Source organism: Trachurus japonicus, chromosome 15 (genome assembly GCF_045865225.1).
Source record: "Trachurus japonicus isolate A0001 chromosome 15, Traja_1.0".
NCBI classification, from domain to species: domain Eukaryota; kingdom Metazoa; phylum Chordata; class Actinopteri; order Carangiformes; family Carangidae; genus Trachurus; species Trachurus japonicus.
In genome coordinates, this window is record NC_140921.1 from 11,887,627 (window position 1) to 11,905,263 (window position 17,637).

The 17,637-nt window shown below is 45.9% G+C and overlaps 1 protein-coding gene across 2 annotated transcripts; it reads left to right on the forward strand.

Annotated features, from left to right (window-relative positions):
- The first annotated feature begins 4,211 nt into the window (after positions 1 to 4,211).
- Positions 4,212 to 17,637, forward strand: tnfaip3 (tumor necrosis factor, alpha-induced protein 3). 2 transcript variants are annotated; one of them, XM_085799603.1, is made up of 9 exons: positions 4,212 to 4,356; positions 6,308 to 6,741; positions 11,483 to 11,673; positions 11,813 to 11,954; positions 12,351 to 12,521; positions 12,631 to 12,808; positions 12,936 to 13,942; positions 14,069 to 14,274; positions 14,476 to 17,637. In XM_085799603.1, exons 2-9 carry the CDS (start codon positions 6,435 to 6,437, stop codon positions 14,758 to 14,760), a joined length of 2,487 nt encoding a protein of 828 aa, XP_085655729.1. In that variant the 5' UTR covers positions 4,212 to 4,356; positions 6,308 to 6,434; the 3' UTR covers positions 14,761 to 17,637. The 2 variants fall into 2 exon arrangements, with proteins under 2 accessions (XP_085655729.1, XP_085655727.1); XM_085799601.1 differs by lacking the exon at positions 4,212 to 4,356 and adding an exon at positions 5,224 to 5,471.

Genomic DNA, 17,637 nt, shown 5'->3' on the forward strand with positions numbered 1-17,637 from the left:
ATCTACAGTACTTTATATTGGCTTGGATATGATCCACCACCACTGCACATTAGTGATGCCGATTAAGAAAAAGAAGGATCTGGAACAATCTGACTGATTAGGTAATAGACATGAATGTTTTCATCTTTCCAGAATTTATGAGGAAATTCCCAAAAGCATTGAGTCACATGACTGTATAACTACACTTACAAATATAACTTGATGTAGCTAGTATATGGCTGAAATAGGATATTTAATCAGCAGTAAGTTCAGCTTTGTTGATATTTTAGGGGAGTTTCTTACTTTTGGTGATTAAAAAAAAAAGAAACTTCCTCCACATACGGACACAATGTGAAATTTTTTGGACACCAATGATCGCTCGTATTGAACCACCTGGTGATTTGGAACAACAACGAAGTGGGCCACTGTATTATTTCGGGGCTTTCCCACGTGCTGACGACTGTGGTGTTTTGCTGTCACAGCTTCCACATCCACCTATTATATTATTGATAATCCCGACCCGACCCCGTGAGTCAGCCGGCGTGTGCTGATCCTGCATGTGACCTCCTGTGACATGTTTGGAGCATTAAATCATCTGTATTAATTATAGTATAGCCTCTAGCAGTCTCATCTGGGCCTTTTAAAAAACCGACTGGAGGAATTTATCTAACGCTGAGTCAGGAGGCGTCTATGTCACGAGGGAAGGTGAAGTTGTACGACTTCAGTTTGATGTTCAGTAGATACCAAAATGTCACTGTTGCCCGCTCTGGTTGGTAAAAGGTGAGGCTGACTCAGTGAACTCATCCCACAAGAATCCATGCTGTCAGGTGACGACCAGTTTCTGTTCCCCCACATGAGTAGGTGGGAAAACAACTGTGGTTTCCAGTGTTTTTGGGCAGGGTAACAAGGAATCGTCCCATGAGGGATGAGAAAGGAAAGTAGAAAGCGGGCAGTGAATCAGCACTTTGGTTGGATAACAACAGGTAGATAAGATAAAATGTTCTTTCCTGCTGGTGGAAAAATCTGGAAACTTTTCCCACACAATATTTATACTTACAGTAACTGTTATGACGGCTTTCCACATCTGTACGCCAAACATCTGGATGACACCTTTTTCCAGAGAAGCGGCTTTAAATGAATCTGAAAATCCCAAACAAATGATAATAACAAATGTGATCTGTTGTTATGGCAGCGGTATTAGTAACAAAAATATAAATCTATCAATTGATACAATTACTCATCAAGAGAGGAAAAATAATCGACAGAGGATGTACAGTGGAATGAGTACAATAGAAATCTTTCAACAAGCAAAAATACCAAATACTGATACAGAGGGCAAGATTTTCTGCTTTTCTCTCTCTTTTTTCTTTTTTTTTTACCATTGTAATTTCAATACATTTTAAATTCAAAACTGCCAGTCTGATAAATTACAAACAATTTCAACCAAACAATCAAATCCTATCTCTTTTTATCATGTATACCCCCCTTTTTATTTATTTGATCTAGTTAACTGCATACTGCATTTTAATTGGAGTCTTCCTGGTCTCAACTTGTTGTTGGGTTCATGTGTTGCTGTATTGCTTGCAGTCCATCTCTTATGGTTTTATGGCATTTGTGACTTGTCTCTTATATGTTGTTTTGTAAAACACTTTGTAAACTTGTGTTTTTAAACGTGCTATATAAATAAAGTTATTATAATATTATAATTTGAAGGCATCGACTCAGGCACTGGGAGCTTGCAATGGGCATTTTCAACTTTTGTGCGATATTTAGGCTAAACAAATTAAAAAACTATGAAGAATTTTTTTTGTTGCTATAAACAATCATTGACCACAAAAACCTACAATGCAAGCCTACACTGACCTTTCTCTCTCTGACCGTCTCTCACATACGCCCACATCCAAATAAACAAAAGCAGTTTGTACTCGTTTGTCCATGCTAACTACATGCACCAGACCTTTAAGTCTAGACCATCATGCATGCACACACACACACACACACACACACACACACACACACACACACACACTGCACCAAAAAGACGACTGTGACAGTTAGAACAAAAGTGGAGCTGTGAAAAACTTTGCGTCTGGAGCGTCTATATTGGTCGGCCGCCGCCGCAGGAGTCGGTTGGTGTCACAGTCACAGATAAAAACAGCTCGTTGTTAACCACATTATAACTCACAGGTGTGCAAAGGTACTTGTGATTTGACACAATAAGAGTTCAAGGGTTTTTAACGTCTCAGACGAGGCTGGATGTCGGAGGGGGGAGGGGAGGATGAGGTCTGTTGATGTGGTGGCAGAAAACTAAACTATGGAAAACAAACTATAGTCAGAGTCTGTGTGTGTGTGTGTGTGTGTGTGTGTGTGTGTGTGTGTGTGTGTGTGTAGAAACATTCAAGTAGCCTATAACCATCATCTACCCACACACAAATGTAACAAATGCACATGCATTGAATTTCCATTTCCATAACAGGTGCTGATTTATAAACAGCAAAGTCCAAAAGTCGTTAAAAGCAACGAGAAACGAATAAGGAAAACATAAATTACCATGTAGACTGTTTGAATGTATTTTGCATTAATAAATGTGCACATACAATTTTTAAATATATTGTTAGCCTATCACATTTGATAGATAAACACCTTAAATGTGATTTAGAAGAGGCTGAAAACAAACTCTATTGGATGTTTTATGACTCACTGTATGTTGAGGGCTGTAAGTCACATTTCCTGGTTTGATTAGGCTTTAGCTGTAGATAAGTACATACATGACTCCACAGAGCTGAGCTCTCTCTCTCTCTTCGTCAACACTGATAAAAAGATTTTAGTTAATGTAACAAACTTGTCTTAATTTGCTGGAAAACCAGATGGGAGATGGGCAGGTCTAATGAGTGTACCTTCTTTTGTGTGTATGTTTATGGGTTTTGTTGTATATAGTTTGGACCCAAATATTATGATTTTAATTTTTTGTGTCAATACAATTAATTAACTAGACTTTGCACATGAGATAAACTTCTTTATTTACATTATGATGTTGCTTGATTATGAAACTTGTTTGCTGTATGGACTGGTGTTGAAAATTAGCATGTATGCTGTACACACCCATGCAAAGCATCTAGTCTGTCCACTGGGACAGTCTCAATGTTGTGATCTCCATAGCAAATAAACATTAACATAAACCTACTGCAACCATATTTTTTGTTATATACGCCCGTGTGGGCTGAGAACTTCAATGCACATGGAAAAATAAGTAACATAATCTACTTTCTAACTGCACTTGTTTATGCATGAAGGACAAGGTATACATTTGTACCAGAGAGGAGGAGGAAGCAGATGAGTTGAATGAATCACGCTGCTGAGGCCCAGATCTGCTTCTGAAGGGTCCTTGAGCAAAAAAAGAAAAGAAAAAAGAAAGACACAGAGAATGTGTTTTATAACCAAGTATCCTGAACAGTCACAACAGTACCACATCATCATCATTGCACTACCTGCACTCACTCATGCACAAAGACATAAATAAACGCATGCACGTAAACAACACCGAGTCAAAGTCTACTTATGACTTTTCCTTTCGTTTTCCTGACTCATTTGCTGAGGCCGGTCACGTTGCAGCCTGATTACGGTACTATTTCTTATTTCTATTTTATTCTTTATTATTATTATTTCTCGACCTGTCTGTCTCCCTCGGTGGCGGCTCCTTTGTGCACAGTAGGTGGGAACTGCTTTTCAGTATTTGACCCAGACAGACAGAGCGGATGGATGGATGGATGGGTTGATGACATGACACGCCCCCTGGCGGCGGCGGCGGCGGGATGCAACTAAACTCCAGCAGGTTGTGAGTGAGTGAGTGAGTGAGTGAGTGAGTGAGTGACTACTGAGAGAGAGAGAGAGAGAGAGAGAGAGAGAGAGAGAGAGAGAGAGAGAGAGAGAGGAAAATGGGTGGACGGAAAGTCCCCGTGTGGAAATCCCCTTCACTGGGTTGTTTCCTTTTTTCTCTCTCTCTCTTTTCTTTTTTCTTTTTTTCTTTTCTTTGGTTCTTATACCAACGTTAGAGAGACGCGCGTGCTCTTTTTGAAAGGCTTCGCGAGCTCGGCGACAGACAGACAGACAGACAGACAGAGAGAGCTCCCACTGAACTGAACTACAACCAAACAGACCAGAGCTGAGCTGAGCTGAGCTGAGCAGAGCTGAGCAGACTGGTGGCGCTGCTGTTGTAGTAGTGAGTGAAGGAAGAGGAAAGGAAAAGGAAACAGTAGCTTAAAGGGTTGAATGGCGCCGACGACCGCAGCGGTGAAGCCGAGAGAAGCGGCTCGGGAGCGGAGAGGACTGGCCTGAGCATCCGGGAGGGCTATGTTATTACCCCGACATATTACACAGGTAAGACACCCCATCCTTCCTTTCCTTCCTCCCTTCCTTCCTTCCTTCCTTCTCCTTCCCCCCTCCCCTCCCGTGCCTCCCCATGTGGACAGCGTTTCTCGCCAAAGAAGAAGAAGAAGAAGGAGAAGCAGAAGAGGAGGAGGAGGGAGAGACAGAGACAGAGACAGACTTGGCTGCTGCTGCTGCTGCTGCTGCTACAACGCGTCTGGGGCCTCGAGTAGGAAAAATGTATGGTCGTGTTTCTTCTGGGGACACGGCGGAGGAAGCTTGAAGCCTGCTCACGACAGTGGCTCTGACAGCCATTGTTTACAAAGACGTCACCCCCCTCCTCCTCCACCTCCACCACCTCCTCCTCCTCCTCCTCCTCCAGCGAGAGAGAGGTAGAGAGAGAGAGGTAGAGAGCGGACGAGCAGCGGATTTACAGGGGCATTTAAAAAAAATCGGCCGAAATGTGGCGTCGGCGCCGCGACACTGTGTCAATACCCGCGGTGTGATTGTGAGGCGCGATCCGACGCTACATTGTCTCGGAGGTAGTTGTCATTGGGATTACGTAAGCCTTGAACGTCAGCAAAGTCTCCTCTGTTATTGTGTTTTTGTGTGTGTGTGTGTGTGTGTGTAGCCAGCCATCATCAACCCTAAACCGCAGCAGCAGCAGCGACCACCACCACCAACACCACCGACGCCGACAGCACCGCCAACGCCGCCGTGTCACCGTCTGTCTCCTGGAAGTCCTTTCAGCGACACCGCCGACCGACCGACCACCGACTAATGCCCGGTGTCAACGCGCTCACTTGACGTCCAGGTGTCCGTTGTTTTGTCCCCTCATGTGACTGAGTAGCCCCCCTTTAGCATGGCCTAGTCTGTTGTTGCACCTGCTGCTGCTGCTGCTGCTGCTGCCGGGGGAGGAGGAGGAGGAAGAGGAAGAAGAGGAGTATAGTGAAGGAACAAGAGGGCCACCACTGGAAGCTACACTACTACACATCCAGATGTTGCATTTGGGAACTTAAGGAGCAGTGACCGCTGTCTGGATGACTTGAGGATGTTGCCTGCAAGTTAAGAAGTCAAGTCAGCACAACTCCAGGGCCTTACATGCTGACCACCACTTACTACTTCCTGTGAGCTGAATATATTGTGCCAGCACGCTCTTCATTTTTTAGGGCTGACATTGTTCCTGCATGTGTCACATTTGGACTATACTTTTAAAACAATACATCCAAAATCAACCTTTATATCTTTAAAGTACTGGCATTGGATGGTTATTGTTGTTTATTTATCATTCAATTATGTTTTAAATTCCATTTTTAGCTGCTTCAACATCTGCATTTACATTTATAGATGTTGTTTTTGTGTTGATGCTCGCACACAGGCGTTGTAACAAAGTGTTGGCTCGCCCTGTGTTTTGAACAAAGACTTAATGCGGGCCGACAGTTTTGCCCTCTAGAGAAAGGTGTGGGGGCGAGGGACGAGGCCTCTGGGCAGTCGCTGTGACCTTCCCGGCGGCCTGGGAAGCCCTGGGTGGCCTTCTCGCTCAGTCCCAAGTCTGGAAAACACCAGTTTATTGTTGGAAACCGGCTTTGAGCTCAGTGGGACACTGGGATGCCCTGTTGAGGTGGAAACTCTCAAAACCCACCAAGATGAAAAGGAGAATTAAAAGAACAAACAAGGATACAAAGGAGCTCTTTGTCTAGTTTATTCTATTTGGCCCAGTTGCATCTCCAGCGAAAAAGCCCCGACTCTACTCAGTGGGATCATCCTGTGTTTTGGGTTATTTCCCGAACAAACTGTAAATTAAATTGCATCTCGAGTCTCAATTAATAAGGAAGGGGAATCTCCAGTGAAAATTTCCCACCCTCGTTCCCACCACCAGTCTTGTTCTATTTCTGCTGTAGTCTATCTAACACTGTGAATGAAATAACAAACATTTGCTCTTCTTCTCCTCTTCTCCATCCAGTTTCCACGTTGTTCGGTCGTCGGCAGTTGGTCCCTCCACCTCCTGCTCCTGCTCCTCTCCCTCTCCTCCTCGCTCCTCTTCCTCCCCTCCACCGCCGCCGCCGCCGTCCGTCCGCCCGTCCACCGCCATGTCGCAGGGCCAGAACTTCCTCCCCAAGTTCCTGTTCGTCTCCAACCTGCTGAAGGCGGTGAAGATCCGCCAGCGAGTGCCCAACGACGTGGTGAAGCCGCCGACCAGCGGCGGCCTCATGCACCACCTGCGCGGCATGCACCGGTACACTCTGGAGATGATCGCCATGAACCACTTCCCGCAGGCCTTCAGGGAGGTGGTGCAGGCCGCCATCCTGGACCGAGCCATGCAGGCCTCGCTGGAGCAGGAGAAGAAGCTCAACTGGTGTCGGGAGGTGAAGAAGATGGTGCCGCTACGCACTAACGGTGAGAACGATTTCACTGGGACTCGTCGTCTGCAAGGTTTCTGTGATGTTTCACTCCAAAGTAAAGTTAGTGGATGTGTTTTACCTCGCAGGGTTTTTTTGGTGTTTAAAGCAGAAGTAAGCGGAATATTTGTGTTAAAGCAGAAGTAAGTGATATATTTGTGTTAATATAAGTCTTAAATAGTTATATCTTCCAACAGCAATCACTTACATAGAGTGTTTGGTCTGAAACACGGGTCTGTCAGTCCCTCTGCTCTGCTCTGAGCCGAAGAGAAAACATTTATCGTATCCTACAGTTGTTATCCAATGAGGAGAGAGAACGGCATGCAGGGCTGTGTGTGCAGCCAAGGGATGCCGTGAATGTGGCGACGTAGGGACGAGGACTGTTATGGTGCGTTCAAGGAAACTTTTTTCCGACCGTGAAGTGGTACCAGTTCGATCTGGTACGAGTTCACCAGTCGGAAGTTACGAGTGGCCGTTATAGTGACTTTCACAGGTAAAACAGGTCGGAAAAACACGAGTGGGTTGCCTGGAACGCTACAAAGTCGTAAGTTGTGACTTGAAGCTGTAATTTACGATTTCAAAAGCCTGCCTGGAACGCAGCATTAGCGAAAACGACCGGACCACTTACTTCTGCTTTAATATAAGTCTTAAATAGTTATATCTTCCGACGGCAATCACTTATATAGAGTGTTTGGTCCGAAACACGGGTCTGTCAGTCACTCTGCTCTGCTGTAAGCCGAGGACAAAACTTGCCTTGTATCCTACAACCTTTATCCAATTAGGAGAGAGAACGGCATAAAGGGGCGGTCCTCTCTGTGTGTGCAGCCAAGGGATGCGCGTGAATGTGGTGACGTAGGGACGAGGGTGGGGACTGCTAACTCCATCGGCTGACAAAAAGTTAGCCAAAACGACAGGATCGCTTACTTCTGCTTTAATGCAAAGTTAAGCACATCATTCGGAGCTGACGAAACATGATATCAGGAACTGTGGTGGTGGTGGTGATGATCTTCACTTCTTCTCAGGGAACGGATGTGTTTTGGTTTAGTTTCATTTTCTATGACAAAGAGGGAGGTGTGTGTATTTGTGAAGCCAGGGCTTTTTTGATATGTTAATTCTCAAAAGTCATTACTCACAAGCAGGGTTACTGTAAATGACAGCGAGTGAGGGACACAGGTTCCGCTTTCACATACATACATTCATTTAGCAGCCCCCCGTTTTGGTTTTGCTGTTACCGAGCTGAGTGTTTGAGTTCAGTCAGCCTCTTGCTAAGTCATGTTTTCTGTTACGTGGATGTTGTAACACGGGAACATCCCGGGGTAGTTAAACATTCAAACCTGGGCTTGATTACTTCTGATCATAGTAATCAGTACTGGGAAATTCTCTGGCGTCACATGCCGGACTGTTATTTACTGTCTGTGATGTTTCTGACCCGAGTGTTTCCACAGGTTTTCATTTACAACCTTTAGGGGTATGTCCCCTCTTCTTCTGCGTGGGTGTGTAGGGAGTGTGAATGTCAGAGGATCTTAAAACATCTTTTAAAAAAGAAAATTTCACCTGAAGTTCCCCACCTGCCTGACTTATGTCTTTGTGACTCTGAGATGTGTCACAGCTCGACAGTTGTGCTTCTGACCAAACCCAACGTGTCTCATCATCTCTGCTGGCCTTTTAATCTGCATTGTAACAACTTAACACATAGATGTGGTGTGTAGGTCTATATTTAGATCAGGGGAAAAACTTGAAATTTTGAAGAAGGAAGCGGAAATTGTGCAGCGTTAAGTTAAGTTAAGTTAAACCTGTGTGAGTTTCCAGAGGAAATAGATTCATTCTTTCGTTATAGGAAGCAATTAAAACTAAGGCATCGTTACCGTGCCTGAATTTCCTTTGAACATTTACTGGATGGATGAGGAACTTGTTTGATGTTTTGTGCTCACGTGATCGTTTTTTTTTTTGAAATTGTGAAACACGCACATTCATAAGAGGCCCTTCCGATTCTAGTTAGTAATAACAAATACAGTAGTTACTGGAATCCATCGTTCCCCTTTAGAAAGACCCCTGAACTGATGACTAACTATTAGACTTCTGCTGCCAGTAACCTGGATGGAAATTCCTGGCTTACAAAGATGATGTCAGAAAGATGAGACAGAGCGTAGAGCCGGAGTCTAACTCTGAAGGACCCAGACGTGACTTTGAGCAGAGGACGGACAAAACACACACACACATACACACACACATACACACGTACAGAGGACTGACTGACTGACTGCTGCTGAGTCACTGGAGCTCAACACACACACACATACACACAGTCACACACACACAGAGAACGTGAGGGAGCAGAAGTCCGTCACTGAACATCCAGTCAGAGCGGGTCGTATTAATTAAGCTTCTCAGAATCATAAAACCGTTATGAGTCTCCGCGTCGTCTGGGACCAAAATTTATCCGTTAACCCAAAATGTTTTACTCTCCCAGTCTTCATCTGGGTGCATTTAGAAAGGATCAAAACCTCTCGTTTTTTAATTCCCAATATCCGAGGCTGGGTTGGGAAATAAAAAAATCTGACCATTAATAAGAGCAAAAACATCCTTGTTAAGTGTTTACTCCCTGACAATTAAGATTACAGGGTCATATCCGTTTTCCTGCTTCACGCCACTTTTCCACCCACTGAAGAAATGTCTTATTGGAAGTCAGTGTGTCCTCTGTCTTGGATGTCTAGGATGCATCCGTGGGTTTTTCCCAAACAGCATCCCATGTCTGTCATGTGTCCCCAACAGGCGGGATCTGTTAAGCAACAATACACTGACTCTGCATACTGTAGAAGCAGAGAAGACACACACACACACACACACACACAAGACACAGACACACACACACACTGCTACTGTGTTCTGCCTTATAAGTACAGATTCAAGGTTTCTCATCATAACGTAGTAGCCACATGATTTGGCACCAAACTCTGTTCTTTTTCAAGGCACGGGCAAAAAATACTCTCGTTCGTCCAGTCTTATTAGATTAATAGTTTTCAGACGACAAGTGGGATCGTGAAAGACACAGTTGTGACAGAAATGTACCGTAGGCTCCAATTGGAAACCATAACACTGCAAACTCGTGTCACCTGAACGGCAGACGGATGAGGACAGAGTGTGGTCGGTCGGTCGTACACTGGTTGTGTGTTTTCAGGAAGTGTCCCAGCAGAGGAAGTATCTATATATAGACTGGTGGGATCAGCAGCCCAGTCTTTCATCCTGAGTCGTCCGGCAGCTCGAGTCAGGGTCAAAAAAACGTGCATGAAACAAACTAATTTTGCATGCATACTCTGGTTTTTGTGCCTATTTTGGTATGTACAGTGTTTTTGTTGTGGATGAGGTGCGAGTTGAAGATGATGCCTCTTCTCACTAGAGAGCTGCGCATTTTTATTTTTATTTTTTTTTGGGTTGGGAGTGATGCAAGAGCACCGAAACGCAACAACAGCTCGAAACTAGTCTGAGGAAAAAAACAACAACACATGTGCTTCTGTTTCAAAGTACAGTGGGATGTTCCTTTGATTGAATGAAAACAACTGTATCTCACATTACAGTCACCTTGCACCACAGCTAATGTTATTTGGAGAAATCTGATCACAGTTTGGCCTGTGGCATGACACTAATCACGGGCTTTTAGAGTCCTTGTGTTGTAGGGTAGCATTTTCTTAGCTGCGATTTAAATAGCTCAAGTTCTTTGCATAGCGAACAACTATTACTTTCGGAAAAATGATCTCGGTCTGGAAGCTTCTTGTTGATGCAGATGTGTTATTACAGAAAGGTGTGTTTACTTCAGGTGCTGCCAGGTATAAAAAGAAAAAAAGAAAATTAGCAAACGGAACGATGGATCATAAAGATAGATCAGAAGATCCCCTCATGCCGTGCGTTTGTATAGGTTTGTGCATGCGACTGCTCGTCTTATCTCGGGCTGATAGCAGTATTTAGAAAGATAACATTCCATCCGGTCCAAGCCACGCCCCTGTGGAAAGTCCAGGACCAGCTGAGCAGCACTGATGCGTTGGGATCATTGGAGGGGAACGTGCACACGCACAAAAGGCAGAAGTTAGCGCGCAGGGAAATTCCTGTGTTTAGTGTGGCAACAGGGTTTTTTTTATTTTTTTTTTTATAAGGACTACACACATTGACAAACATGGACTCTCCTGTTTCACAATGAGAAAAAGACCCAGCGCTGATGCAGGAGACTAAAGAAAAATGTCAAGGTTTTTAGTTTTAGCTGCTCATGCTCGATGAAAAACAAACTCTTTATCCCTCTGGATGGTTTGTAGAGTATGCAACTACATGCAACTACAACATTATAGTTTTGGAGCAAATAGGTTTTCTATTTTTAAATGATTAAATTTTTTTAAATGCACCAAAGGTAAATTAAGAGCCTTCTCTCACGCCAGCTGCACAGAAATATAAGCACTATCTGTGTGATGTGTCTGTGTGTGTTTGTGCGTATGTGTGGTCATATAATAGTCTAGACACCAGATAGTGCAGCAACAACCAGCCTGGCGGCCTGGAAATCCCCACACTTTTGTTACGCTTGTGTGTTTGTGTGCACGCTGCAATTGTCTGTTGTGTGTGCTGTGTACACACTGCACTTGCGTGACCACAGTTATACAACTCTGTGTTCTATGTATAAATTAAACTACCTGCAGTGCTAATATCGTATATATGTGTGTGTGTGTGTGTGTGTGTGTGTGTGTGTGTGTGTGTAGGAGATGGGAACTGTTTGCTGCACGCGGCCTCTCAGTACATGCTGGGCGTTCAGGACACGGACCTGGTGCTTCGTAAAGCCCTCCATGGCGTTTTGAAAGAGACGGACACTGGTGGATTTAGAGCTCGCTTCCAGGCAGAGCTGCTGCAGTCGCAGGAGTTCACCCAGACTGGACTTCGATACACCACCACGGTACGGAGATAAAATAAACAAATCTCATCTTTTAAAAGCATTTTCCACTACTTTGCATGAAGCTTTATCTAAAAAAAAAAGGCTGATGACATGTGTGGACAAGTTTATATCCTAACAAATCCTTTGCGCTTCATCTCAGAACTGGGAGGAAGAGTGGGAAAAGATAGTGAAGATGGCGTCTCCGGTCTCCAGCAGCAACGGCCTCCAGTTTGACTCTCTTGAGGACATTCACATCTTCATCCTCTCCAACATTCTCCGCAGACCCATCATCGTCATCGCAGGTAGTCTCTTTTTTTTTTTTTTTTGTATCATCTCACAGGATGTTTTCTTCTCTTTGTCTTTGTCATCAAAGACTCAGTGGTCTTGTTTCAACAAGTCTCGTCAGTGATAAAGAAAGGTAAAGGTATCTGCTCAACCACCAGACCCTCAAGTTTTTTCTTTTTCCTGCCAGTTGTTTTGAAGTCTTCATGGTGTTTGATTTCACTGTATCACCTCCTTTGTACTGTATTAACTGTATGAAGGGTGAATTTGCAGAAACTTGTTTAAAACCACATTTGAAATCCCCCTTTTTCCTTTTAACTATATGTCTTACAAAACGTGGACAAAAAAACATAATTGACTTGTTCTTAGACTATTCTTATTCACCGATAACTCTCTTATCTCTCTTCGTCCAACAGACCAGGTGGTCAGGAGTATGAAATCTGGCTCGTCCATCTCTCCTCTGAATGTGGGTGGGATTTATCTGCCGCTCCACTGGCAGCCCACAGAGTGCTACAAATACCCGATAGTGCTTGGCTACGACTCCCAGCACTTTGCGCCCCTCATCACCATCAAAGACAGCGGTCCAGGTAAGAAACACAAAGAGAGACGTTAGATAATAAACAGAGAAAGACACACACACAAAAAAAAGCCTGATACGAGGTTGCTCATGGTTTTTCTTGGTCTGAATTTTCCCAGAGATCCGAGCGGTACCGCTGATCAACCCGGGGCGGGGGGACTTTGAGGAGCTGAAGGTTCATTTCCTGATGGAGAAGGAGCAGCCGCAGAAAGAAAGGCTGCTCAAAGACTACCTGATCCTGGTGGAGATCCCTGTCATCGGGGGCCACGATGTCTTACGGATCATCAACGCTGCAAGGTACATAAAGACAATGAGCTCCTGTCCAGTAGACAGACAAATAAGTATGAAGGTGGTTTTGCATTTTGCGACTGGTTTTAATGGTTTAAGTGCAGTTGTGACCCACATTGTGCGTCTCTGTCCAAAGGCTGGATGAAGGCAACCTCCCTGAAGACATGAACCTGATGGAGGACTACCTGCAGCTGGTCAACCACGAGTACCAGCGCTGGCAGGAGGACAAGGAGCAGGCGTGGGCCGCCCAGCCGCAGCGCCCGCCGCCCTTCTCCGTCTCCCAGCTCTCTCTCATCGAGATCCGCTGCGCCACGCCGCGATGCACCTTTTACGTCTCCGTGGACACGCAGCCTCATTGCCACGAGTGCTTTGAGAAGCGACAGGCCACGACGGGAGGAGGTGCGAGGATAGAGGGCGTGGTACAGACCAAGGGAGGAGGGGTACAAGGTGGAGTGGCGGTGATCGGGGGAGCAGAGACTGAGGTGAGCTCTAGAGGAGCCCAGAGCAACAGCCCCCCATCGTCCTCGTCCGGGAGAGCGGTGGTGATATCCAGCCCCCGCTCTGCCCCGCCCACCGCTCCCAGCCTCAGCCTGTACAGCGAAACTCACGCCATGAAGTGCAAGACACCCGGCTGCGTCTTCACCCTCAGCGTGGAGCACGATGGACTTTGCGAACGCTGCTTCAACTCCAGGCAGAACCACGGACCCCCCGGAGCTGGAACGGCGGCTGCTACGGTGCTGCCGGGCCCCAACGGGGGGCCGACGGTCCCTCACCCTCACCCGGCCCAGGGCTCCGGCTGGACCCAGTGGGGGGGCTGCGAGACAGAGGCGGATCGCTGCAGCATGTGTAGACAGGAGGCGTTCAGGATATTCAATGGGCTGTGTCCACCCTGCATGCAGAGACAGCAGGCTCCGGAGAGGGGAGAGCCTCAGCAGAGCAACGCCCGGACCGAGGCTTCGTCCTCGGCCTGGACCCAGGCCCGGGACGCCGAGCGGCCATGCCTCACCATAACCCCAGGGCACGCCTCAGCCTGGCAGACCCCTCTGGCCCGGCCGTGTAAAAGATCTGGTTGCCAGTTCTTTGGGACGCCGGAGAAGTTGGGTTTCTGCACTATTTGCTACGTAGACTATCAGACTAACCACCGTAAGTCAAAAAATAAAAAAGCCTGTGTCAGTTTGTTTGGATATGTTGTTGTTGTTGGATTTTTGTCTAAATTCAAATGTAAAAAACACATAGGGCGCTGCTCATGTTGGCTGCTGTCTGTTTCAGACATGACTCCTCCCGCTGCCCCGGTCCAGAGCCGGCATGGCGTGGAGGCAGGTTTCCAGAACGCCTCGCGGTGTCGCGGGCCTGGCTGCGGTTCATTTGGCAAGGCCATGTTGGAGGGCTACTGCGACAAGTGCTACGTCAAAGAGCAAAGTGCACGGCTCAACCAAGCGGCGCATCGCACACCACACTCCCCTCCTCTAGTCATGGTAGGGGCCACAGCCTTGTACACTCTGTCTCCTCTGCTGCACTTTACCTCGCTTTAGTCATCTGTTATTTGAGTTGGTCTTCCTTTTTCTGTGTTAATCACCTACTTTCTCAACTCTCGCAATATCCTGCTGGTGCACATTTAGCAACTGACCTTTCTTCTCTTTCTCTTTGCTCTCTCTCTCTTTTAATCTGAACAAAAGCGTGACCGAGCAGCCAAACCCAGATCTTCACAGCAATCCCAGACCCAGACCCAGATCCAGTGCCGGCGGAGCGGCTGCAGTAACGTGTCCCCGGGTTGCACAGACCTTTGCCCAGAGTGCCACACGCGAGGCCAGGGGGGCCGGGAGGTGGGCAGGCGGGCGCAGGCGCCCAAAGAGAAGTCCAAGCAGCGGTGCCGGACGCAGGGCTGCGACCACTACGCCAACCAAGAGAAACAGGGCTACTGCAACGAGTGCGACCACTTCAAACAGATCTACCGCGGCTGACCACACAGTACGACGTACCCCATGCACGCAAAAACCTGACGACGATGATGACGATGACACATCGCTAGCACGCTAGAGCCGCTGCCCTGTTGTGGGCGCCCCATGCCAGTCAATGCACCTCTGATACTAACTAACCAACTAACTAACTAGCTAGTGACTAACTAGTAACCTTATGGCCTGAAAATCAAACCCCCCATGTAGAATGTGAAGAGAGAATGTGTGTACGTGGGGGGGAGTGTGTGTGTGTGTGTATGTTCGCAGTAGACATGGCCTCCAGAATACCTCTTTGTGCAATTATTATCATCTGATGTGCCCTGTGCACCTAACACGGTGAGAGGTTTGGCTACATGTCAGAGCAACTGACTTAACTCTTGTGTACAATATGTATTTAGAGGTACGTAGTGAAATCGTGCCGGACAAATGATTGTATGTTGACATAACGAGAAGCATCTGACATTGCTTTCTAGACCACAGCCAAGGATTTATACCCCCCGTCTGTCCGTCTATCCGTCCGTCCGTCCGTCCGTCAGTCAGTCTGTCTTACCCCGTCTGTGTATCTGTCTGCCTGTCTGTCTGTCTAGCATTTGCTCTGTAGAGTGAGGGATGATGCAGAAGTTGGGGAAGCCCAGTGATTAAAATCTGTGGAAGCGGTAAAAGCAGAAGTGAGGAAAACTGGGGCCCCAAAGCAAAGCAAAGCAAGTTAAGTGCTGGAACTGAAATAAAGTGCTGTTCAACCACTGTTTAGCTTCGTTCTCAAAAAAAGCAGTCACTCAGACAATGATTTGCCAAAAAAACAAAAAAAACAATCGCCTCTTGCAATCAATATTGTAAAATGGATCAAGGATAGATTTTCTTCCATTAGTCAGTCGATAGCAGTGTTATAGCAGTTTATATTTTGAGGCTAAATTAACCTTAGTATCGTTATTTTCTCTGTCACATGAAGTCGTCATTGTGAATTTGCTCGCTATGGAAAAGTTAAGAACCAAGACCCAAGTGTCTGAACAGTGCAAGACAGACAGGGCAGGCCCCTGCTAGTTTTGGTGCTACATGTACAGAAACACAAGCCTCTCCATTGTAGCCAACTAACACGCTGGCGGTGTCAGCAGACAGAAGGCAGAGAACACAGCAGAGACAGGACTCATTCTCTTTCTATTCCTCCTTTCCTTCCTCCTTACTTCCCTTTCTTCTCCTCCTCCAAAAAAACAGATCTGTTGCCTTGGACGTTGTTTTCCTGTTTACTGACCACTTAAGCACCTAGAAACGCATAAACACATGCGCAAAAACACACACGCACACATATAACCAAGAGGAATGCACACAATGTAGTAAATCCGGTCCTGTCAGAAGAGGGGATTGCCAACTCTAGACTAGAGAAGTGAGAACACGACACACGTATGCACACGGCACATAACACACGCACACACACATGCATAATGCAAACACGGCTCTGTGAGATTGTACGCACCCCCACCCCACCCCAGCCTGAGGTGAAGTGCAGGTATAAATAACCCCCAGAGAGAGAGAGAGAGAGGAGAAGTCACTCCTCTCTGCTCCACCCCGCGCTGGATGTGCCAAGGCGACAGTTTTGAAAAACTTCAGAGAGCAATCCCATCGCCTGCTTTGGCTAAACCTTGTTTATCTGAATGTGTTTCGTGCTGCTGCAACAACAGCACAGTATTGAGGCTATCGATCCTCGATAAGTTTTTTGCCTTTAAGTAGTGATTACAATTCTATGGACCAGAGGGGCTCTGATCGGTGAACCTGGATCAGTGCCCCCACTTATAAAAACGCTTTTTGTGAATATGGATCTCGGTCCATATTGTAGGACCTTCCAACCCGATGCCTCATCTCCAACACACACACACAAACAAAAAAAACACAAAACGCGCGCATGTGTGCGTCTGGAATACGCAAAACTGACATTCCTGGATTTTTTTTTTTTTTTTTTTTTTTAATTTGTTTGGGGATTTTTTAATTGTATTTTGATATATTTGGTTTTATTTCTGCCAAAAAAAAAAAAAAGAATTACATGTGCCATCAATCGCCAAACAGTTGTTGTTACCTCCTTAAAAATGACCAGCCTGGCTCATTCTGAACTAACTAGAGTGCCACACATAGACATCTTTAAATTAGAGCTTGTCGAGCTCTCTCAATGTTGAAAGTCCCAGAATAAGCATCAACAACCTTTTTATCTGCATTGATAACCTGAAAACTCAAACATACAAACATTTAACCAAGGGTACAACTCCAATGTGGTATGAAGTGGATTATTCCCATCTCAACTCTGCTGGAGATTTCCACCGCAGTAGGCCGAATGATGTCTATCTGTGGCTCTAGTTAGGAAAGCATAGACAAACAGGCTCTCGGTCTGCCTTTTCATTCAACTGTATCTAAAGCTGTCAGGCCAGCCCACGTGTTGACGGCCTGTGCGTAGATCTCTGTGTGCTTTAATCACCTCTAGACAAACCTTAATCAATTTTAAAAGGCCAATTTTGCGGTCGGCTCATCGGGGACCCCCTCTCCCCCCTAAACGAGGATTTTCGGGGGCTCCGACTCTTGAGTTCGACTGGGAGATGATCACATAAGTTGCACATGACTTGTCTAAGCTGCTGAGGCATTTAGGAATGGTACTCCGACTCGCTTAGGGACATTCCCACAGTAGGAAGAGCATCCGCTTACGAGCAGAAGGTGTAACAAAACATGCAAACGGTGTGGAAGTTTCTTTGTGTGACCTTTCGACAATAGGGTATTGTATGAAAAAAAAGCCTGGTTTTATTTGTTAAGTATTTATTCATATCAAAAATATCTGTATTGTGTGATTCAATAATTATTTATATGTCGTCCTGAAATGAATTATTTTTATTAAGAAATCTGAAA